Source organism: Parambassis ranga, chromosome 24 (assembly GCF_900634625.1).
Source record: "Parambassis ranga chromosome 24, fParRan2.1, whole genome shotgun sequence".
Taxonomy (NCBI): domain Eukaryota; kingdom Metazoa; phylum Chordata; class Actinopteri; family Ambassidae; genus Parambassis; species Parambassis ranga.
The window spans coordinates 13,667,860-13,691,897 of NC_041043.1; the positions used below are offsets into that span (position 1 = coordinate 13,667,860).

The 24,038-nt window shown below is 42.9% G+C and overlaps 2 protein-coding genes across 8 annotated transcripts in view; both read left to right on the plus strand.

Annotated features, from left to right (window-relative positions):
- Positions 1 to 10,710, plus strand: part of enah (ENAH actin regulator) — a 70,179-nt gene extending 59,469 nt beyond the window's left edge. The window contains exons 6-15 of one of the 4 annotated variants that reach the window (XM_028397654.1): positions 774 to 926; positions 2,544 to 2,884; positions 3,301 to 3,443; positions 3,525 to 3,573; positions 4,171 to 4,222; positions 4,446 to 4,512; positions 5,199 to 5,246; positions 6,764 to 6,848; positions 7,489 to 7,546; positions 8,183 to 10,710. In XM_028397654.1, coding sequence (XP_028253455.1) covers positions 774 to 926; positions 2,544 to 2,884; positions 3,301 to 3,443; positions 3,525 to 3,573; positions 4,171 to 4,222; positions 4,446 to 4,512; positions 5,199 to 5,246; positions 6,764 to 6,848; positions 7,489 to 7,546; positions 8,183 to 8,220 — 1,034 coding nt within the window. In that variant the 3' untranslated portion in view covers positions 8,221 to 10,710. Of the gene's footprint in view, positions 1 to 118; positions 927 to 2,543; positions 2,885 to 3,300; positions 3,444 to 3,524; positions 3,574 to 4,170; positions 4,223 to 4,445; positions 4,513 to 5,198; positions 5,247 to 6,763; positions 6,849 to 7,488; positions 7,547 to 8,182 lie in introns of those variants that run through there. The other 3 variants (XM_028397655.1, XM_028397656.1, XR_003669618.1) reach the window with 3 other exon arrangements.
- A 3,013-nt stretch (positions 10,711 to 13,723) lies between these two features.
- lbr (lamin B receptor) lies at positions 13,724 to 23,809 on the plus strand. Of its 4 annotated transcripts, none has more exons than XM_028397651.1 (14): positions 13,724 to 13,880; positions 17,524 to 17,698; positions 18,441 to 18,656; positions 19,032 to 19,112; positions 19,878 to 20,052; positions 20,429 to 20,625; positions 21,053 to 21,107; positions 21,188 to 21,382; positions 21,495 to 21,598; positions 21,924 to 22,049; positions 22,151 to 22,319; positions 22,449 to 22,529; positions 22,730 to 22,852; positions 23,374 to 23,809. In XM_028397651.1, the coding sequence occupies exons 2-14, from the start codon at positions 17,534 to 17,536 to the stop codon at positions 23,532 to 23,534; spliced, it is 1,848 nt and encodes a 615-aa protein (XP_028253452.1). In that variant the 5' UTR covers positions 13,724 to 13,880; positions 17,524 to 17,533; the 3' UTR covers positions 23,535 to 23,809. The 4 variants fall into 4 exon arrangements, with proteins under 4 accessions (XP_028253452.1, XP_028253451.1, XP_028253450.1 ...); XM_028397650.1 differs by lacking the exon at positions 13,724 to 13,880 and adding an exon at positions 15,208 to 15,302 and having other exon boundaries at positions 19,881 to 20,052; XM_028397649.1 differs by lacking the exon at positions 13,724 to 13,880 and adding an exon at positions 15,210 to 15,302.
- Positions 23,810 to 24,038: the final 229 nt, after the last annotated feature.

The following is a 24,038-nucleotide window of genomic DNA, read 5'->3' on the forward strand; positions in this document are numbered from 1 at the left end:
CCCTCCTGTGTGCACGACGGCTGCTTCCTTCCTGCCTTCTTTCCTTTCCTTCTGTCCCTTCTGTCCTGTCTTGTCCTTCTCCTTGGTTTTGTCCAATCGGCCGTGGCCACGCGTTCAGCCTTCGAAAGCACATTGTACACTCCCACGCCTCAGGAGTACGGCAGGACATCCTCCACACCCGTGTCTCCATCCACGCCCAATTACCCTGCTCCTGGGACTGCATCACCTTCCACCACCACCCCCCCAACGCCACCACTCAGGCACTCAGCTTCCCGATTTGCCACCTCGCTCGGCTCCGCCTTCCACCCCGTTCTGCCTCACTACGCCACGGTTCCAAGGCGACAGCCGGCCTTTCCCCAAACCCCGCCCTCTGCTCCTGCTCCTGCTCCCGCCCCCGTCCCCGCTCCTCCACCCAAGTCTGTGGTGTGGTCAGCGTGCAATTTCACCCCCTTGCCCCCTTCACCCCCTGTCATGATTAGCAGCCCCCCAGGGAAGGCCACGGGTCCGCGGCCGCTCATTCCCATCGCCGCGCCTTCCCCTCTCACCCAAAAGCCCCCCTCGCCGTCCCCCAACGGGCCGCCCATGTTTCCCGCACCTTCTCCTGTGACCATCCCTCATAGCCACACCCCTCTCGGCATCACCTGCCCAACACCACCTCCCCCACCTACCCCTCCCCCCCCTTCCTTCCCCCATAGCTCCCCCTCCGTCCTACCCTTCCGTCTCGTCTCCCCCCTCCTCATCCCAGGCTCCTGGTGTGCCCTCTCCCTCCACAGCACCCCCTGCTGCTGCAGCCGCTGCCACCTCTGCCTCTGCTGAGCACCTCTCCCTCCCCGTGGGCCTGGGCCTGTCGGGGCCGGGGGAGCCGGACACAGCCGCAGGCCCAGAGCCCCACCCGGCTCAGGGGGGCTCCTCCTGTCAGCCCCAGGGTAAGGCCTCCAGTTCGGATTCTGCTCTCTGTCTCTCTCTCTCTCTCTCTTAGTGCCTCTCTCCCCTCTGTCTATCACTGCTTCCAACTCACACACTAACAGGGGGGCTACTGTTGGATCTGTTACCTTCCTACTGAACTGGCCACAGCACAACGTGAGTCCTTGAATACAGGTTGATCTCAGACCAGTTTCACCTGTCTCTATAGAAATGTGTCAGATTAAAACCTTTCAGGTGACGGTAAGCATTGAGGGGAGTCACAGTCTAACATTGTCGTCAACCTCATAAACTCTGAAAGTCCGTGTGCTTGCTGCTTAAATGGTCTGGCTGGCTTGTTGGATATAAAGTCTGTGGTTGTTCGGCATGGCTTTTCAATGTCTTCTTTGACAGGAATGTGTTACTACAGATCACTCACTGTATGGAAAGAACGCTTCTCTCATCTCTTTATTTACTTTTCTTCAATCTTGTCCATTTCATTGCCAGAATTCAGTGTTTTTATTTCCATCGTCATATGGTTCTATTATGCTTATGTCTCTTCACTGACCCTCATCTGTTCACTGTGTGTCCTCTAGGCAGCGTGCAGTCAGTTAGGCGTATCCTCCGTTTTATCCAGTCACAGCGGGATCACTGGCTGTCCTTATTTATCAAACTCACATAAAAGATTTCTCCGATATTGGTTTTAATTATTTTTTAAAGACGTTTTCCACTTAAATTGGTATTTAATTGAATACATTTTGCTCAATTTCTAAATATTTTTCTTGATACAAACTCTTGATAAAATCATGTTTACTATAAACACAAGCTTTGCGTATGCAAACACACCCGTGCTCTACTGACCTATATCCTGTGGCAATTCTTTTAAAAGCCACAGGAGATGTTCTGATGACCTGTGGCCTCAGAACTCATTACTGATTGGCTGGAGATTGAACTGCTGGGTTTCTATTGATCACAGTTCCTCATGTTCACATTCCATCATAGATTATTGGTCATATATCTGGAACTAAATTGATAACCAACATTCCTTTGTTTGTTTGTAGCTTGTTTTGACTATAAATGAGGTCAGACACCAGCGGAAGATGCTGCCCTGAAGTTTTAGTGTTTTATTCATTGTGCATTATTTTGTGTCTGTGTGTCATTGTGCCTCTTTTAGCGTGATGCTCGTCTTTGCTCTGTGTATTTTGTATGTAAACGGGCGACATGTGAATTGATTTTTTATTGTTTACAGCAAACAATGAAAAACAATTGTGATCACTACCACTCACTAACACCGCACGCTAATAAATGACACTTTGCCGCGGTATGATGTGGCATGCCATCATACTCGCTGTTCCATGTTTCATGTGAAAATGACATCCACCATTATTGCACAACAGATTCAGTGGGACTATGTGACCTGTTGATGTTACCAAACAAAGATGTATTCTGAAACTATTTTCTGCACACATACTTAATTGTCGGGGTTAGCGGGGGAAAATCTGCAGCCCTGAAAAACACACTCAACTTGTTGGAGTCCAGACTAACCCGGTGTTTTTTTTTTGTGTGAAAAATGACAGTTTGAACTTCATTTTCTTTCCCCCTCCGTGTCTTCACCCATCCCCCACCCTATTGTCCAACAACAGATGTGGTGCAGACCCCGGGATTGACCGCCCCCACCCCTCCTCCACCTCCACCCCTGCCACCCGGCTCCACTGTGACCTCTGCGGCCGCCACCCCGGCCGCCACCCCCACCACCCCGGCCGGGCACCCTCCTCCACCCCCGCCCCCTCCGCTCCCTCCTACGCTGACTCCAGGCGGGACCCCGCCTCCTCCTCCTCCACCAGGTCCACCTCCTCCTCCAGGAGCTCCACCACCACCCCCAGCACCTCCCCTTCCCGCTGGACTGTTCTCTCCCGCCGAGGACCGTCCCCTTTCAGGCCTGGCCGCCGCACTCGCTGGAGCCAAGCTGCGCAAAGTGCCAAGGGTGAGTGCCTGATTTGACCAAATGAGATATAAAAGTCCAATATGTCCATTTTTTTCTACTATTATTTATTTTAATTTGTTTGGTGAAGCACCTCGTGACAAACTGTTGCTCTACACACACACACACACAGTCATCATACATAATCTTCCAGAGTCACTGTCACTGAAACAGTCATGCGTGCACGCCATGTTCACGCATGATCGCTTTCACACACAAACACACACGGTTACCATCTGTCACATCTCATCTCAGCCTCAGAGGAGGTTTTCATGTAATGCTCACAGTGTCTGCCAAACACAACTACATGCCCATCGGTGTGTATAACACAACAAAATACAAATAAACCAGCCACAAAGTTGAAAGCCCAAAATACAGCACTTGGAACATTTATTTGTGTTTTTTTTTTCTCTCTTCAGAGTGATGATGCTGGGGCAGCTCTGGCGGCAGCCATGTCGGGGGCAGCAGCGGCTGCGGGGGCCAAAACTGAAGCCAGAGGAAATGGGCCCCTGCCTGGAGGTGGAGGACTTATGGAGGAGATGAGCGCCCTGTTGGCCAGGAGGTAGTCAGATCACTGGAATTGATTATAAATCTTGTGTCGTATACTGAACAAAACAATTTATATTTTTTTCATATTTTGCAGGAGAAGAATTGCAGAGAAGGGCTCGTCACCTGAACCTGACCAGAGATCAGTGAGTAACATATGAACTGCCGTCTTTCTGCATCTTGTTTGGTTACGGTCCAAAAACGTCCTTGTGCAGTAGCTCCTCTGTGTTTTTTATGGTTTCCTCCATGAGGTGCATTCATTACATTCCTGTCTGAAAAGACTTCTTAGTCACTTTATCTGGGTGATTCTGGGAGAGATGTACTACAACCCAGCCCTACAGCACCATCTTCATGCAGCCTATATGAGCCGAGGAGAGCGCTGCTGTGCATCTCTGTAGCGATTTTCCCTTTGGGATGCTCCGTCTCTGTCTGAAAACAGATTTATTTATTTATTTATTTTTAAGATCACTTCCTTTTTTAGGTTTTTTTTTTATAGTAAATGTCTTGCAGCAGTTTAAAGAGCAGAGGCAATTCCTGGCAGGCTTTTATTTTGAAACATCTGCAGAAGATTTCAGTAATCATAGCTTAATGATTAAAAAAAAACACATCAATACATTGAGAAGCCTCTTCTGTTTTAAAATCTTTCACCCGATTCCGTGTTGATTATCACCGCAGGTCACATTTGTGACCCTGTATGTGGCTCATCTTTGACCCTTGGAACACTGTCTCTGTCTGCCCAACAGGAGGAGGGTGAGATAAACACAACCCCTAAAGTGTCGGCTTGTAGCACACCAGGTGAGTGTCAGAGTGAGCTTAGCCTCAAGACAAGGGGACAAAACATCAGAAAGAAGTACATTAGCAGAGAAAATGCATCTGTCTGTATCAGGGGATGAGGGTATATGTTAGCACTCATCTACTTATTTCTGTCTTCTTTCATGAATATATTTTTAAAGTTGCTTGTTTTGTGTGTCATATGGCAAGCTTGGTTTCTATATTCCGTCTGTCTTATGTTTTCCAGACATGCCCAGGAAGCCATGGGAAAGAACAAACACCATGAACGGTAGCAAATCTCCAGTTATTGGAAGGTACGTTTAAAAAAAAAAAAAAAAAAAAGTGGTTTCCCTAAACTTGTATTGTTGAATTAAAACAAGTGCAGTTATATATCATATATATAGATAATGTATTAGCATTAGCTTAATGGCAACAAGACATCATTCCCTGTCAGAGAGACAGAGAGACAAGCTTTAGCATCAGCTAGCTTTAGCATGATGCACTGCTGGGGCCGTTGAGTGCTGGCTAACATCACTAAAGCTTACATCGCCTTCATGTGCACATCGGATTGGTTTGTCAGACGCCATGACACATTGGGGAAAGCAGTGTGTGAGGACAGGGGAATATCAGATTCAGCTGTTGTCCACCACTCTGGTTGAATGACTGCTTCACAAGCACACAAATGTTCTTGGTTCCTTTTCCAGTATTATGATAGGTTATCAGTAGGCACACTATCACTATGTTAGCGTGGTGGGATTATTTAGATAAATGTGTTACCCCTCAGACAGTACTACAATAACCCGGATTAACTTCTGGATAACACATTTATTCATTTATTTTAGCATTTTCTGGCATCCTTTGGATCAGTTAGATTATGACTCACACTTCCATTCTCTGTTGAGTGGGTTCCACAAACAGAAGCAGCCATGAGCCACAGGCTGTGTACATAGAGTACACTAAGCTGTAATGTGTAAAGTCAGTGTCTCTGCTGCTCACACAGACGAGAGTCTCCGTGGAGAAATCCCATGGGAGCAGATTCCTCCAACAGGTAGAGAGAAAAGGCTGGGGAGAGTTTGAGAACTCTTTAAACCAAACTCCCTTTTTTGAATCGAGTTTGCTGTGGTGGTTTCTGTTGGAGAGGATTTTGAATTGCTTGGATGAAACATTTGGAGTATGTCCTGTTTTTTTTTCTCTAAATCAGTCCAGCCTGCGGGTGGGTCAGCTCTGTTCATCTGTTGTGTTGCTTTGTGCCATTTTGATCCAGATTGTCGTGTGTCCGTCTGTCTTACAGTGTGTCTGCATGCCCTCTGAGCCTGCCGCACTTTTCTCTCAAAGCAGGGAAATCCATACGTGTGCGTCACATACACCCTATCATACACACAAGCAGAAAAACGAGTGTCCGCCCAGTTCAGAGTAGACTTGGCACAGTATTATCATTGTAAAGCCAGAACAGGCTCTCACTGATAAGACTGTGTGTGTGTGTGTGTGTGTGTCTCATACCAGAGAGGGGAGCAGATGGGTGTTTTTGATTTCAGCTTATTAAAAGTGACCTTAATATATGACCCACAGAGAGCTGAGCCGAGAATATTACGCTGCATCTGAGCAAGCACAGTTTAAGTACATTTCAAACAACATTAAAAAATGTCTTAAACCGACACACTACGTTATCTGTCTACCAGAAGCTGCATGAAAAATAAACCTGCCCATCAATTCTGCATGTTTCCAGCTCATAGCTTCTTAATGACCAGCTGCTGAGCTCACTTCCTTTTCTTTCACTTCTCCTTCCTGCTGCACTTCCTCTCTCTAAAGTGATTGGCTGCTCTGCAAAACAAAACAAAAAAAGAACGGTTCCTGGAAGCTGTGCTGGAAGTTTAATTTTATAAAAAAAACTGCATCAAGCTGATGAGACCTGTGTGTGATTTAAGTGGAGTTTAGATCGACCTTAAAGTTGTTTAAAGACCCTCTAAATGATTCAGCAGCATCCTTATTTTCTTTTTTGTAGTAGCTTAAAATCCCCCAAAAGATGGATTTTAATGAATGTTTTGGTTCACCCTCAACAAAACTTTGCTTTTTAGGTGTAGATTTCCTCTTCTAGGAAGTTTTTTTCACTTATTTAAAATCTCATTTTGCAGTAACGGTTCCTTCCTATGGGAGTGGGTGTGTGGAGTAACCAAAGAAGCTGCTGAGGACTGCGTGTCTTTGCTTTTGTGTGTGTGTGTTTTTTGGTGCACGTCCAGCTGAGTGCACTCCCTCTAAAGTGTGTGCATGCATCAACTAGGATTTGGCTCTGAGCTACAATTTTGGCAGCATCTTATGAGGGATTAACAGAATAAAAAAACATGACAAGTTTATGCAATCAGATGCTACAACAACTTTGTAATACATTTAGAAAAGTGTTTTAGGTTGATAGTAGAACATGTATATCAATATTCAACCGCCTGATGCTAGTCAATATGGCAGTTTGACTCTACGCTATACTTTTTTTCCCATCATGTTAAAGGTCCAGCTGAATTCTGATGATCGCGTTTGACTCTGTTTTTTTATGCTCCTATCCTCTTTTCATAGACCTAAATCCACTCCTACACCTACTGGATCCTTAAGTGCCAATGGTGTGCCATCAGAAGCTGTTGACTATGACAGATTGAAACAGGTAAATTAAGTTATAGCTGCTTTTTCATTGGTCTGTGTGTGTGTGTGTTCAGTCAGTGGTAATAATTTGCAGGCATGTTGGTAGCTGAACAGTGTGGTGTGGGCGTGTGCAGTGACCCGTCCTGTTGGAAGGCAGCTCCTCCCTCTGACCTCTGTGAATGAGCCTGTTAGATAAGTCGACAGCCTCTCAGACCGCTGCCTATCTGTGTCTACAACTGAGATGCAGATGACACCTCCTCACACTCTTTCACCACACTCACTTCTCTCATTCAGTGTGTTCTGGAGACAAAAGGGAGCTCAGGATGGGGATTTGTCTTCATACTCTCTCTGCCAGTTTGTTTACTCCTTGGTGTCATTAAGCGTCTTTTGGCATAATCCCACAGGGATTCCCTCTGCAGGGATTAGACACTTTGTAAAGTAGACAGAGAGTCTCCTTTTACCAGTTGGCTGTGCCTCTAACTAAATCCAATAAGCAGAGGAAACAGTCAATTAACATCTCACCTGGGCGTCATGTGACAGTCCAGAGGGTAGAAAGAAATGGAAGCTGGTAGGTGGGACGACGGCTGGGGTGTCTCTTCTGAGAGGTCTGATGACGTCATTTATGTTTATATTCATGAAATATGTTTTTATTTATCTTTTAGGACATTCTGGATGAGATGAGGAAGGAGCTTTCAAAACTAAAAGAAGAACTCATTGATGGTAACTATCATCATTTTCTGACCTCAAACATCAAGTATTACTGTGACTCATACATCTTAGGCCCCGTTCACACTGGGGGAAAAAATGTGGCTTAAGCAGGCTTCGGCCGCATCCAGATCAATCCAGATGTGTTTTTTTCTGAGTGTGAACACCTCAAATCCAGCTGTATCCAGTTTGATTTCAATCTGGCTAGATCCACCCACGAGAAGTGGATCTAGCCGGATTGGCTCAAATGTGACTCAGGTGTGAACGCAAATGTGGCGAGCGAATCCGGCTAGCGACATGCTACTTCCGGTTAGCGACATGCTACTTCCTGTTAGCGATGTGCTACTACCGGTTTACGGGGCGCGACATGGGACAAAAAACCCGCATGACGCATGCGCACACGCGGTCCTACCGTATATTACGAGGCGCCACCTAGTGGTTTGGAGGACAGCAAACACGCTGGATGAAGCCGGATTGAGTGTGGACACAAGTGTGTGCTAGCCAGATTTGAAAATAGGTGTGAACGCATCCAGCTTAAAGGCTGTCTGGGCTCAATCCTACTCTAGCTGGAATGACTTTCTCCAGTGTGAACGGGGCCTTAATGGAAGAATGAGACTCATGTGGTGGTAACTTGTGTGTCCATGTCTTCAGCAATCAGGGAGGAGCTGGGCAAATCCAGCACAGCGTAGAGGATCCAGACTCCCTGCTCCAACACATCTTACACCCATGTGACCCGACAGACAACCACGGTCCATTTAAGACATGACAATTTAACGGCAATGATGGCGACGGTGACAACAATCATATAATAATACGCAGAGAGGACTACATTAGGGGCGGAGCAGTGTCGGCAACAAGAACAACAGTGGATACAGTGGTGGTGGTGGTGGTGGTGGTGGGTGGCTTGTAACTCTTTAATGCTCGGACTCACAGAATCCATCGTGCATCCTTCCTCTTCCTCCTCCTCCTCCTCCTCCTCTTCCTCTTCCTCCTCCCTGCCACCCCCACTCCCTCCTGCCGAGGGCATTGCGTCCTGGAGGACAGTCTAACAGAGAAGCGAATGTCTTTTTGCAAAGATTTCTCTCTCTGCGTCCTACAATAACACACACAGAACAACACTGAACTCTTCAGTGATACTGTATTAACCACCAGAGAACAGAGCGGCGCTAAGAACCCGAACTCTTGTAAAACAAAAGGCACGTTTTATGAGGAGAGTGCGGAGACAGGAAGACAAAGGAGATGGAAAATTTAAAAAACAAAAACAAAAGACAACAACTTTTTTTTCCCATAATGCCATAGGGGTAGCGTGTGTGTGTGTGTGTGAGTGAGTGCGTGTGAGTGTGTATGAGGGACTGACAGTCTCTGGTGAAGTCCACCACTGCAGGACACTGTAAAGCTCGTCTTCCTCAAATACTATTTTAACCTGAATATGTACAAAAGAGAGAAAAAGTTATTTAGAAAAACAAAAAAATATCTTATCACTCCTGTCTGTTTCAGTGTAGATCTATGGCCATATCAAGTAGCTCAATAATCCAGTCTTTATAAAGAGGACGTCTGTCTGTCTCTTTGTCTGTGGATTCATAATCACAAGTGTCATTTCCCCCTCCAGAGGTGACTGGTTTCTGTCTTCATACAGTTGGAGTGGCAGGTGGAGGAGGCCGTAGCTCTCTACCAAACTTTTATCTGTCAACTGTTCACTAATACCTGTCATGCTAGTTGACCACGGCCAGATGTGTAGATAGAACTTCCTGTCTGTTCTGATTTGAGTACTCTCTCTCTCTCTCTCTCGTCCCTCTTTCTCCCTCTCCTTTATTTTTTTGGTGCATGTTTTTTCTTTTCTTCTTTTTTTTTTGTCTTTTTACACAGCGAGGGTCACAAGTCTGCCACGAAATCATCACGACTTTTTATTACAAGCAATAAGTGTAGCATCTATTTTAAAAAAGCCCACCTTCCCCCCCTGGTCCTTTATACCCCACCCACACCTCTCCGGCCCTCCTGTACCACAGCGTCGTGTATCTTATCTCGTCCCTTTTTTTCTGTGTGGCGGATTTTCTGATGTGAAAGAATGAACAGAGCAACACTGTAAGACCCTGATTTCATGGAATTGATTTCTAAACCACCCTGTTTTTTTATTTGTTTTCTATAAAATCCAAGGATACTGTATCTTTAGCCACATTGGAGCTGGGTTTATTTGTATTTTATTTTATTTTACAGCATTTATAAAGTGAAACTTTCAAAAAAAAGAAAAAGGTGCACTGGACACCCCAAATGTGCAAAAGATTGTGTCCGTACCAGGACATGAATGTGCCATTTACTCTTTCACCAGTGCTTACTGTTTGTTTGTTTCATCTGTTTTTTCTTTGCCTTTTTTCTCTTGCCGCTGTTAAATCCTTAAACTGTATTTTCCCTGTGCTGTTTCCACAGAAAAGGGAACTTTTTTCTAAAAAAAAAAAAAGCATTGTTGTCATTCTGTTCACTTTGTTTCAAGCTCAAAGTACAATCAACTTGAGAGGGGGTGGGGGTGGGGATGGGGATATGTTGTGGAGCTGAGAGACTGATGTCCAAATACTATAGCTGTGGTTCCTACAGGTCAGTTTAACCCGATCAAAAGTCCACGTGACGGTTCTGCACTCCTGTTGTCTGAATGAGATCCTGAAGAGCCGAACAGTTAAAACTAATGCAATCTAAACTCGTGACTGTTTAACAGCCGCCCACAGCGGAGTTCACCGGCAGCAAAGACCCAACACTGTCCCTCATTCTGCCCCAAATGAGAGATTTTTTACAAGCACTTACACACACACACACACATCAACCACGGCTGTCATTTTTTTCTAGCGAGGGACATGTTGGAAAGTCATGTTAAATTATTACAATAAGAACATCTGTGTGTCTTATCATCACCTTTCAAATTAAAAGCTGTTCATCACTGATGTCATCCTCACTCCTACGGCTTAAGTGACCTCACTATGACGTCATCGGGCTTCAGAGAATGCCGTGCGTCACTAACATCAGCCAACAAGAGAACTCTCTGTAATAATCGGTGGCTGTGCGTGGGGCTGTTGACGCCTCTGTCGGATCTCATTCGGCACAACTGTGTTCAAGGGCTTCTGATGCTATTAGCTTTGCAGCCGAAGACGAGATAATAAATTCATCCTGCTTTCATTCACTTCAGATGGGGTCACCCCTACACTCTTAACACTCTGTCCATCCATCATCTCACCCACATTCACCTTCACTCAAACAGAAAAACACCCAGCCGTGTTTACACCGCATCGATTGCACTTTAAACAAAAACAAAAGAAGAAAAAACTCACAGAGCTATCCAGCATATTCTGTCAGCAGTTGCTCTCTCACCAAAGGATTCAACCCGGCAGTCTCCTGCTAAAAAAACATCATCACTCTCAACAAAGTCGCCTTTTCTTATTTTTGTATCATGTTGTCAAAAAGACCTACGAGCAGATGTGATGGCAGAAATGTTACGATGGAGAAAAGTTTATATCTTTAGGGAAAGCTATGTGGTTTGTGCCTTGTTTCCGAAGTTGCATTTTAATATGTCAAAAGATTTCAAGTTGACTAGTAATAATATCTAGAGACTGTCGATATATGATCACACGCAGGTGTTCATTTGTCTTCTTTTTCTTTTTCCCCATCACGTTGATTTATGAAAGGGAGAGTTTATTGACCCTGGTACTGTTTCCCCATAAAAGACAAGACCTTTGCACCAACATCTATGTTTTTTTTTTTTATTATTATTAATGTGATTTATGCTTCTCTTACGGTTCGGACGTACAATCAAACTTTTGACACGTGAGGCCTAGAAAAAAAGGGTTTAAAAGATGATCTTCAGTGTGAGATGACGCCTTTGTTTTGGAGGTCTGGCTGCAGTGTTCTGTGTTCCCTCACGCCATTTTAAAAACATCACAGAGACTGTTTGTTGTTCAGCAGCTTTAGCTTTCTCTTACATGCTTGGATGGAAATCTGTTCTGCTACATGTATCTCTATGTCTGTAAAATCCGGCTTTTCTGCTGAGGGAACGGGAAGTTGTGAATTGGCAGGAAGTCATTGGAAATGAGATGAGTTTGGCTGAAGTAAGTTTCATGGATGGGGTTTCCAGACTTCTTTTATCATCTGCATTGTACCATACTGTTCTCATGTTAATTAGTCTTTTCTTACATGCTAACATATTGTTTTGTTTGAGCAAATTAAATAAAAGTTGCAATACAAGACTAGAAGTTGTTTCTTTATATTTCATGATGAAGCTTTTTTTTGAGCCATCATTAGAGATTTACTGGTAGCATGTTTGGAAATTCAAATGTTTTCTTGAATTATCAGTGTTTGGTTTCCTCGTCAGGAGTGTTTGTCCCTCCCCACGTCTGTCGTCAGCCACAGTGAAAACTCCGTGTGGCGCCTTTCGTTCACGCTGAGCAGACAAGAACAGGAAGAGGAAGACTATTAAACTTTTTGTTCTCCTTTTACAACACATCATGTTGTGCTGCTCCAGTCGGGGAGCAAGATCAAGAACTAATGACAGCTAGTTGTTTCAGGAATATTGTCTGATCCCTCCTCTTTGTATTTGGAAGCCGCACATCTTTTTTGTTTTCTTTGCAGAAGTTTCCAGCACAGCTGTCCACCATATGGATGCTTTTAATTTGTGTATGCCAAGAAAATGTGCTGTTGCTGGTGATATCTGATAAGAGAATAAAAGGGCGGGCTGTGGAGAAAGGAGGAAGGAAAGGTGGAAAATCACTTTGTGTGTTTTACTTGTAAAGACAAGCAGCGAGTGTGTATTTATCCATCCTTTTTTTTTTTGACCTGCTTTGGCTTGTACTACAGGGTCACGGGTGGGCTGGAGCCTGGACTGGTCTCCAGTCTTATCACAGGATTAGTATGTAATTAAATAATGTGTATTTTAAATTAAAAAAAAAATCATGATTTTTCTTTAGCCTGCGGTGCTAATTATGCACTTGGATTGTTGAGCAACTATGGTGGCTGGGTGTCAGTTGGCAAAAAATATAGTTCCTCATTGTGTTTATCACAATGAGATTGTGAGATAGTTTTCTACAGTAACCAAGTTGTGATTTTTGGGTTTTTGTATGCATAAAAAAAAATCACCATATTTAACAAATCCTCAAACAAAAGTACAAAAATAATGGACTAAAATGAATTAGACATTATTTTATGACTGCATGTGATGCCACCATTTTTGGATTTGTGCATGCATTGCCACCTTGTTTCTAAACAGTTCAATTAAAGCCATGCTAACTGCATATTTTGGCAGTTCTGCCACATTTTATTGTGCAAATGGGAATTTTTTTTTACTTGTTCAGTCCGTGTATTGGTGCATGTCCTTAAAAAGTCTGTAAAAGCCTGTGGGGACCCTGACTTCTGGTTTACAGGAAAGGAAGAAGCTTGCTTCGTGTTATTGGCTGTAAAATGTTTCTATGCAGCATCACCTTACAGCACACGGAGTGAGGCCTGCTGTGGGCGGAGCGTTGACAGCTCTGGCAGTGCATCTGCAGTTCATGTGAGGGTTATTTTTTTGACTTGCAGCCACAGAAAAGCTGCACTGAGACAGGAAAACACCCTGAGCTGCAAAGAGAAGCAGACAAAGAAGCGGAGGAAACACCAATGCTGTCATTTGATTGGGAAGTTTGAATTTTCAAATCAGTCCTCTTCCTCATATTGTGTTCATGAGTGTGAGTTGCAGGTGTGAAGCATGTGTCAGATCTCCCATGTGCTACTGATACAGACTTTCTTTTTTAATATACGGTTGTTGTTGTTAAAGCACAGAAAAAAAATATGCATCATAAACATCCAAACCATATGATTTATTATGTTGTAAAGAAAGTTAATCTTTCAATAACTTGGCTGGATTTTAAATGTATTATTATTATTATTGTTATTATTATTATTATTGTTATTATCATCATTATTATTATTATTATAATCATTGTGATTATTATTATTATTAGTTTTATTGTTGTTGTTGTTATTGTAAAATTAATGCAGGATACATTTTTCTACCATTTTGTCTGACGGTAATTTGACACCAGTAAACAAAGTAGTCGTGACCACCCCCTCAGAGCCAATCCCAGCTCAGTTAAAATCCACCGACAGCCAATTAGATGAGAGAACCGTTTGAAATGAACGCTGCTCTAACCAATCAGAAGCCTTCGCGCCTTCCTAGTCACTGGTGGGTTTTGCCCGGAGAGGGAGGGAGAACGAGCTCTACGTCAAACGTTAGCGAAGTTCGTTTTTTAAAAATATAAAAGCTTCATTTAATAATTCCGCGTAGTTGTGGATGTATTTTATCTTTATCGACCACTAGGATTATTTTCGCAACATTGAGGTAAGTGCCTCTAAAGTCTGCAGGTGTGTAGTTTGCGGTAAAAATATCAAACGGCAGTGCGGTTCTCTTTGTTGGGGAAACTGGGCTTTAGCCGAAGCTAACTCAAGCTGGCTGTATAACGTGTGACGCAGGCTCCGACTAATTCCTGGAAGGGTAACTTGCTTTTACTGGTCGAAGTGAAAATACAATCACAAGTTAAAAGTTGTTTACGTGCTTGCAGCGCCCTCTGTTATTATCACAACATTCCATTTGAATGTTTCAATAGTTTTAGTCGGAAGTATTTTAACGATTTGTAAACTCGTGCGGGACGGGCTGTTCGCCGACATCCAGATTAACGATACGCAACCGTAGTGTGTACAGAAATTAGACGGTGTCTGCTTAGCGACAGACAAGTCCTTCAGAGACTTATATTAACATAAGGCAATTCCCGGTTACGTACGTACCAGATTGTTTGAAGCATTGTGCGTCTGTAGAGGCACTTTGTTTACGTTTTGTGAACGTATTCGTAAGTGTTGTGTGTGTGTGAATTGTGTGTTTTTTTTTGGCGGATGTGCTTCTGTGTTTCTTCGTCAACAAGCATTTGAATGCATGACGTTTTCCCTCCTTTCCCTTTTTTGTCGCTTGTAGATGCGTTGAGTCTGTGTTGAAGCTAACAAAGTTAGCATAAGCCGTAATTTTGTTAAAGACACAGTTCCTGCACGTTACATTATTTATTTACAGCTTATTTATAAATCACATGTCCGGTAGAAAAAAAACATAGTTTCACAAAAAAAATATAACTTATTAACCCGATAAGGTAATTTAACGTTTTAAGAAATCTTAAAAGTTGTAATCTTTGCAATTGTTAGCTAGTAGTTGTGTTAAATCCTATATATTAACACATTGAAACAAGAGATTGGGAGCTGTGTTTACTAAATTGCTAAATTGTGACGTAGTGTGTATTTGCTTTATATGTATGAGTTAAAAAACGATATAAACGTGTAAATAAGACTCTACGCTGTAGTAAGTTAGTGACATTTGGTGGCGGGATATACAGTGAGTTGTGAGGGTAGTTGTTTCTGTGGGTAGGCCAAATGAGATCGGACAGATTTCTGAGAATTGTAAGAAAGTAATACAGCATTGCTATGTTAAGTCAGTAACTCCTTGGTGGGAGTTTGAAAGTTGTTTCACATGTTACACTTCAAAGGGGGGCTGCTGCATACCAGGTGGGGCTCAGCAGCAGGTTTTAGTACAAAGGGGGTGGAGTTGGTGGAGTTGGGGGGCTTCTCTCTCTGCCTGACTTTTTTATTTGAAAACTCCACCCACGTTACAGCTGTATCCTTTCATTAGCTCAGCCTGAGATCTGATGGGAAACTCGCATCAGTCACGATTTAGCACTGACATCCACATTCCATATGGAACTCAGCAAGCAAGCCAGGAGAGGTACACTGAGTGTGTCCTATTGAAAGGTTTTTCATTGAACTGTCGTGGATTTTTTTTTTTTTATGTTTGATCAGTTACCAGTTGATTACTCTCTGCCAGCTCTCTGTCTGTATTGTTCTTCTGGTGGGTGAGGCCTTTGTTGGTAATCAGAGGAGTGGGTTTTGTGATTATTAGTACTTACAGGAGATTGATGGAGCCTGAGTGCAATCATTAATCTGCTGTTACAGTCAAGTTAAATAATAAGTGGTACTTTGATTATATTATACGATGCGGATACAACCTGAACAACCTGAAGCATGGCTCCGTGTTAACCACTGGAATTTTAATTAGCACGTCTGCTGACAGGAAGCTGTCATTATGGTATGTAGCTAAAACTGTCATCAGCACAGACTGAAACTTATTTGGATGAAAGCAAAGTTTGTCGTCTTGAATGTGTCTACTTTACTACTTCTTAGTAGTAGCCTAATGTTTAAAAGAGCTGATCAAAGATGTAGAAAATGTGGGTTAGTGTGTGTATTATGTTTTTGGATGATCTGTGTGTGCATGGCAGGTCCTAAATACTTAAAACATTTCAAGTTCTGGTTTTGTTTATTTAATTAAACTTAGTGGTTGTCCGGTAGTAAAAACCGGTCACCTCTGTTTAAAACACACCTAAACATTAAATCATCACAGTGGTTGCTATAGTTGACGAACTTCCTAGAAACAAGCACACAAACAAACACAGCGTTTTGGTTTCCTATCAGTGTACAGTGGTTGGTGTAAAATGCCTTGCCTGGTCGGCTGTGACTTGAATGGAGCAACTCTTTCAGGCAGACAGCTTTGGGTAAACCTAGCAGGGACAGACCTGTCAGCAGTTCTGCAGTAGTGTGGTGGTTTTCTAGACACTGAGCCTCACTGGTTACTAATGTTCCATAATGCTGACCTGGCCTGGCCCACCTCATTGTGTGCAGCAGTGCACGCTACTGTAGGGTTTTGCCGTTCTAACGTGTGGTGGTCTGTCCTCTCTAAACATTTCACAATACAAATTGTAACATGTTGTATGTATATTCATTGTACACATAAATGTTATCGATTTTCGCAATTTATATGTGCAAGTAATCCATTGCTTTCTGGTTATGTCTTCATAGGACAATGTTGCGTTATCTGAGATTTGGTCCAGGTACAGCTAAAGAATGTAACATTTCACTTTTTAATAGGTGACCACAGCTCGTTAGGGGGAGTTTCACACATCAGCATAAAATAAATAAATCTTAACTTCAGCTTTAGTTGACTGTTATTTTTTCCCCTGTGTAGCTTAGGGATTCCCCTGGGGGATTTTGGACTGGACTGTGGATTTAGTGTGTTATGTTATCCTTGGGTTCATTATTTTGAAGAGTACATGCCTGGGGGAGTGACCAGAAAAAACCTATTTATCTACAGGCGTGTTGTGGTAGTATTTGAGGTTTTCTATCATACCTTTTTCAGCTTCAGCATCTTACAGTTTAATGGGAGATCTTCTGTACACGGTTGCTCTAATCTTCAACTCGTTGCCTTTTTAAATCACTTCTACTAAACATAATCACGTGATCAGTTGTATTGTTATTATTGTGTGTTTTGCAAATGGCTTGTTTGCACAGTGTGATGCAGTTTTATTTGAAAAGGCTTTTGTTAAGATAACAGTAAGTAAGTTCAATATTTAAAGTGGTCTCACTTTACTTAATGATCTTAGCAACAGTGTATGTAGTGACAAAACATGTGACCATGTAACTGCCAAAGCAGTCTGAGTCACAACAAAACCATTGACATTTTAAGATGCCACTGTAGTTGTCATTCAGGCAGACTGGCTGGTAAAAGTTTGAGCTCATGCTGTGCATTAGAGAACTGTTTGGAGATAGAAAGGGCAGAATGACAATGCCTGTCATTGTTTCAGATTACAAGTCTTTACTGAAATGACAATTTGTGGCTGCACTCATTTGGCAGTTTTATTGTAAACAATTGTTGGTTGTCAGTGTTACTTCATAATTTATTAAAATTACATTTTACTCTTTTATTATCACAAAATCTAAACTTTGTAGTCTCAGCATATAGTGTTTCCTCTGTATTATGTTTCCTTTCAGCTTCTACACATATGTCTTTGTCCTCTGTATGTTCTCTTTAATCTTTCATTTTCTCTTTCAACCTTTTTTCTTGCTCCTCTACATTCTTATGCTCTCAGTCTTAATCTCTTATGTTCCACTTTTAGGTCAGTGACGATGCCTGCGACGAAGTACCAGACAGGGGATACGGTGATGGGCCGGTGGCCTGGCAGCAGCCTGTACTATGAGGTTAAGGTGCTGCGTTTTGATACCAGAAGCCACCTCTACACCGTCATCTACAAGGATGGTACAGAGCTGGAGCTCAGGGAGCAAGACATCAAGGTAGACACAAATTCTTACATCTGTCACCCACTGTTTCTATTAACTGTTTCATGGACAGTATCAAACATCATTTTTTAGTGTTAGGGTAAATATGTAGAATAAGTCATTAATATAAAGTCACCAATGTATTTTTCTAAAAGAAAAGTGGTGTTTAATGAAGACTGTAGATGATTGGCTTGCTAAATTTCACTGCAGTCTGTTGTGGAGTTGAATATGAGGCCCTTGGGGTTGCTCATTCTTTTAGGTCTATAAATTGTTTTAATCAAGTGCGTGTATGAAGTGCACGTTACTTCTAATGTTAGGAGAATGATTCTCCGTCCAGACCCTTTCTCCTTTATGCTGTAACTATTAAATGGTGACTTGTGTTGTGAATATGTTATGCACATAGTTTAGGCTGATGAACAGATTGTCCTCCATTGTTTTCTGTTGTTCATCTTGTCATTAATTCTGGTTTACTGTGTGGCTGTAACTCACAAAACCCCAAAAGATCAGAGATATACCTTCATGTACACAGTAGTCGGATACAAAATTCAAATGAAATCGTTCTTGCCTAGCTTTTGGCATACTTTGAGTGGGTTGTGTTATCATTTTACCTTCTGATTGTGCAGCTCTGAAAGAGACGTGCAGAGATCTCTCTAGAGCTCAAGCTCATCTGACTGTTTTATACACTGATATAAATTCACTTTGTAAAGTTATGAATATTTCAGATCTCTTCTAATGTCGGATCACTATTTCTCTGTAGACTGCTTCTGGTTTCCAGACACGCTCCCGGTCCCGCTCTCGTTCCCGCTCACCAGGCCGCCGCCGAAGCCGGTCACGCTCCCCTGCAAGGACCACACGTCGCTCATCCTCTCGTACAGCAGCAGCGGTAGCAGCTGCGGCAATCACAGAAAGCGCACCATCCACTCGCCGGGACATAAAACTGAAGGATACACTGGAAGTCCGGCTTACCCAAGAGGTAGGTGCTACAGCTGGATTTTAATTTCCCTCCCCAGAGAGAGAAAGGGTATCGTTAAAGAGTGTCCATGCAGGCTACTGATGGTGATTTTTATTATATAAATATTCAATCTTGTAGAATCTTGTATTTAGATTCATTATTCAGGTTCCTAAAAATGTTGTTTTTTACATTTTACATTACAAGATCCAGTTAGTTAATTTCGTGCATCATACCTTGTGATTGTGAGGACATGTGAGTTTTTGTTCCTCTGTCATTCTGGATTTTCAACCATAACATCGTCACGTTCCCTCTGTGTATTCCTCACGTTGCTTTTTTCCCCCTTTTTGTCTCTTTCTCATCTCCATCAATCTCCCTCCATTGTTTGATGGGCTGCAGGACACAAAGGCAGCCGAGAACAATAGCAACAATAAGCATGAAAAGAAAGAGGAGAATAACACAGCTAGCAAAGTAAATGAGGTGAGTTTTGTCTTGTAATTTAAAAAAAAAAAAAAAAAAATGTTCATCCCTGAGTGAGCTTAATTTTCCCAGTTTAGAAATGGCCAATGACAAATGGATAGTTGACAGCTCATTTTCCAGCTTCTGTTGGAGGACATTTGAACATAAATCAAATTTATACACACAAGAAACATTGTGTAAAAACATTTAAACCAAAATGTGTCAGCAAATCCTTATTTTAAAGTTAAAAAAAAATGGGAACAAAGCCTCTATTCTAGGTGATTTACTTTCTAAGGTGAATGTGCTTTGAGGTAAGTCAAAGCTTATGGAATGTCATGATGTATGCACGTTGGGGGGCCATGTGTGTTTTCCAACTGAGAGAGGCTCCCCTCACAAGATTGTACTTACGTTAGCCAGTCACATGGTGTACCAGCATGTGCTGCCTGTCTGCACTCCCTGAGTTAAAATGTTTCTGACAGCACAAGACCCAGCAAATCTGTGTGGATTGGTACACATCTGTGCTGCTTAAAGGAGCTGAGTTAAGCAACTTGTAAATATTGTTAGCCTATATGGTTGTGATACCCTCCGCAAGAAGCTTTATAAAGGAAAACAAAGAGCTCAGTAATAGCTTTGTGGAATGTGTTTTGAGTGAACACAGGAAATAAAGCCAGGTTGAAGACATGAAGACAAGTCGCCAAGCTCTGTACATTTAGAAAGTGCCGCGCTCCAAATATTGTTATATGTTGTTATAATTTGTAATTATACATGAACCTGAATGTTTTTCAGAAGTCCGAGGCTAAGGTAGAAGCAGAGCCAGTGAAGAACCGTTACAATCTACGCCGCAGGAAGGATGATGGAGATGCCAAACCTGCTGAGAGCCAACCCGAACAGCCGGAAGACAAGGAGGCAACGGTGGCTGCAGCTCCTGCTTCCACCTCTCTGGACTTTGGAGGCAAGATCGGTAGGTCTTTGTGTAGCTTGTTGCATAGTCATAAGTTGTCATTTAAGTCGAGTCCATGGGAATCCAGTTTTGAACAAAAAAACTAAACTAAAATTAAATTGCACGGAATTGTATTTTCCTTTTCTTTGATTTGAGGCTGTGCTTTATGTTTTTCCTCGTTGACAATGAAACAAAAATTAACATGTTCATAATTACTCAGCCTCACATCAAATGCACTGTTTCTTCTGTGGCTCAGCTATGATACTCTTGAATGCTTAGGGCCATAAATCCTGTAATTCTGTGTCACTTTGTCCATATTTGTGTTGAGATAGATGTGCAGAAAGGCTGCAGTAAACTAAACCTGATCAAACTGACTGCAATCTTTTCCTGCCCACAGGAGCATACTTCTGGCTGCTCTTCCTGCCAGCCTGGGTTCTCTTTGTGATACTGCAAGTCAACCTGGAGGACCCCAGCCTGGCCAACTTCCCTCCTCAACTGCCCCCTCTTGAAGCCTTCTGGGATGCTCAGGCTCTTGGCTTTGTCATTCTTTGGATCTTATTCCAGGCTTTGCTACACGTCTTACCTGTTGGAAAGGTGAGCGAGGAGACACACAGAGGAAAATGTATAACAGAAGAAGTCAGTGCTCTTATTTTGATGATGTTTACCACCAGTATTGGTCAACATAGTAGACAAATACTGGATTTAGCTCCTTGTATGCACTGGCTGATAAAAGTCCACGTGAGCTGGCACATGACTCTTTCTCTGTATTTGCCTCTTGCAAAAGAGAAATTGGATTAATGGTCAGGAGTAACATTTAATGAGGTGCTTCACAGGAAGAAGGAGGCTCTTGTTCTTTCCCTCCTGGGCCTTCTGTGCCTCTTGGTGTGTTACACTGAGATCACCGTCTGCTCACTGAAAAGAGAAATCATGCAAAAATAATACCGTTCTTGCAAAATGTTTGTCAGTCCAAAAAGGCTTTTTGTGGTCTGCTCTTCATCCCTTCTTCTGTTTTTCTCTCTAGCTTAGTGAAGGCATGCCACTGAGGTCTGGGGAGAGGCTGAAGTACAGAACCAATGGTGAGGCATGAAGCAATCACTCGTAATCAGACGTACGGTGCCAATTCTATTTCATCCGACTCCTTTTTATGTCCCTCCAGGTCTCTTTGCCATCGTGGCGAGTGCTGCAGCGGTGGCAGCAGCGGTTTACCAGGGTGTTGACCTCACCTACATCCACAGCCGCTTCCTGCAGCTGGCCACAGCCACCCTCCTCATTTCCGTCCTGCTCAGCATCTACCTTTACACCCGCTCTCGCTATGCTCCCTCGGATCAGCTAGCACTGGGAGGAAACTCTGGTAAGGGGATCAATCGGGAGTTAATGGTGTGAAGAATGTAGTAGCACTTTGTTCACAGTTGTTTATTGGCACAGCAGCCCCTGACTTCTTCACTCTGTGTCTGATTCTCCAGGAAATCTGGTCTATGACTTTTTTAAAGGACGTGAGCTTAATCCCCGCATCAAAAGCTTTGATCTGAAATTCTTCTGTGAGATGAGACCTGGACTGATCGGCTGGGTGAGTAGTCATGGGAAAAATATTTTGACATATTTGTCATTATTGTTATCATTATTCTTGTTGTTACAAGAAAACCAGGTTTACATTGAGATGTGGATTATGTATTTTGAGGGCCTGTAACTTCTCTGCTCACATTGCACCCTCTGGTGGTCACATTTGGAGGTTGTCTCAGTGATGTCTTATGAATTGAATCAATGCCCTTTGATTGTGGCTTATGTTAGTGCAGACCTTTAATGGTTAATTTCATAGCAACATGCTAGTTTGGTTGGGTATTTATTTTTATTCAAAACTGATAATGACAGATGGATCTTATGTGTCTTTCCAGTGTTTGATCAACTTTGCCATGGCCCTGGCTGAGATGAAGAACCAGGGTCTGGATGCTCCATCATATGCCATGATCCTTGTCAATTTATTCCAGCTACTCTATGTGGTGGACGGCCTCTGGAACGAGGTACCTTCAGCAGAGCTAGATAACATTGACTTACAAGATGGATGTTGTGTTTGTGTGTTGTTCAGACCAAAATCACTGATGTCTGACTGTGTTTCTCCAAGGAGGCTATCCTGACGACCATGGATTTGATGCATGATGGTTTTGGCTTCATGTTGGCCTTTGGGGATCTGGTGTGGGTTCCATTTACGTACACCCTGCAGGCGTACTACCTAGTCGGTCACCCCAACCCCCTGAGTCTCCCAGCAGTCGCAGCCATCGTCATACTCAAACGTGAGTAGGAGAACAGCGTCAGTCTGAATTCAGACTGGGTGCTTGGTGGAGCGAGGTGGACACTGTATTTCCTGTCATTTCTAAAGCTGGTGTGCTGACCGTCTCCTTTTTGGTCTGTGTGTATTTCAGTCGCTGGCTTCTACATCTTCAGGAAATCCAACTCTGAGAAGAATGCGTTCAGGAGAAACCCATCAGACCCTAAACTGTCCCGTAAGTTCTCTTCCAAACTTAGGGTTGATTATATCAGTTTCACCATTATTGTTGTCATAGAGATGTACCATTACAGTTACTGAATTTATAATCTGTACGTTTTGCTTTGTTATTAAATAACAGACTTTAAGAGGTTTGTGTATCAGAGCAATTGTCATCTCCTTCTCAGCTCTGCTACTCTGTTCTCCTGTCCTCTCTAGATTTGAAAACTATCCCCACAGCTACAGGAAAAAGTCTGCTGGTCTCTGGCTGGTGGGGTGTGGTCCGCCACCCTAACTACCTGGGAGACCTCATCATGGCTCTGGCCTGGTCCCTACCATGCGGTGAGTTGGAGTTCTATAAGTAGAGACAGAAGAAGAGCGCAATCAAGTGTGACATCCTGCATGCGTTAAAGACAATACAATAAATGCTTTCAAATCTAAATGTCACCAATACTATAACATGATCGCTCTGGGTGCATGCTCCCACTATTAGCTAATGATGTGCAGGAATCGTGTTGCTTTCCTAAAATACTTCCTGTGGAGTCATGCAGAGATGAGTGTTCGCACATTTGATGGATGTGATGTGAGCATGTTTATCGTACAACTCAAAAGACAGAGACGGCACAACTAAGCTGCTGCCTTCAGGTGACCGTTAATGACCTAACAACCTCAGCACACGTCAGATTAATGTACTCCGTCTTCCTGACAAGTGTTTGTGTGCATGGTGGTCAAATTATATAAGTGGTGGAAATGACACGCAAGCAGAGGTGACATGTTGTTTGAACAGAGAACAACATGACGGTGCTTTGACCAAATGAAGCTTTAAATGTTGCTCTTCTACCCTTTACCCTTCTTCTCTTCAGGCTTCAACCACCTCCTGCCATGGTACTACATGATCTACTTCATCATCCTGCTCGTGCACCGAGACTCGCGCGACATGAGCGACTGCAGGAGGAAGTACGGCTCGGCGTGGGACAAGTATTGCCGAACTGTCCCCTACCGGATCATTCCACGCGTCTACTGAGGAAACCGGCCACTGGACACTCCGGAGCTGAGGCCTTTGTGGTTTTTTTGTTTGAAGGCCTCCAACAAAATATGAATGGATTGACTGATCTGACTTTTAACACAAGATTTAAAAAAAAAAAAAAGAAAAGAAAATCTGGACTGAATGAGCAGCAGGACATAAATTTTCTAATGAAAAAAAAAAAAGACATTGATGTTATGGACAGTTTGGAGAATTGCCTTTTTGAAAAGAAAATATTTTGAAGGTTTACAAAAAAAAAAGAAGAGGGGGGGCTAAACGATGCCTCTGCTAGGAATGTCTTGTTAGGATGTATATTTTTGTACATACACATTTGTTTTTATACGTAAAGAAGAAACCATACACACAAGCACCACACAAACACACACACGGTACATTTTACTCTTTGCGCCCATATTCAAAATGTTACAATATCAGCTTGATCATTATGAATACTTTTGTAAGTATGCCTTCCTATGCTAATGCTACTGCTTGTGTATATTGTGA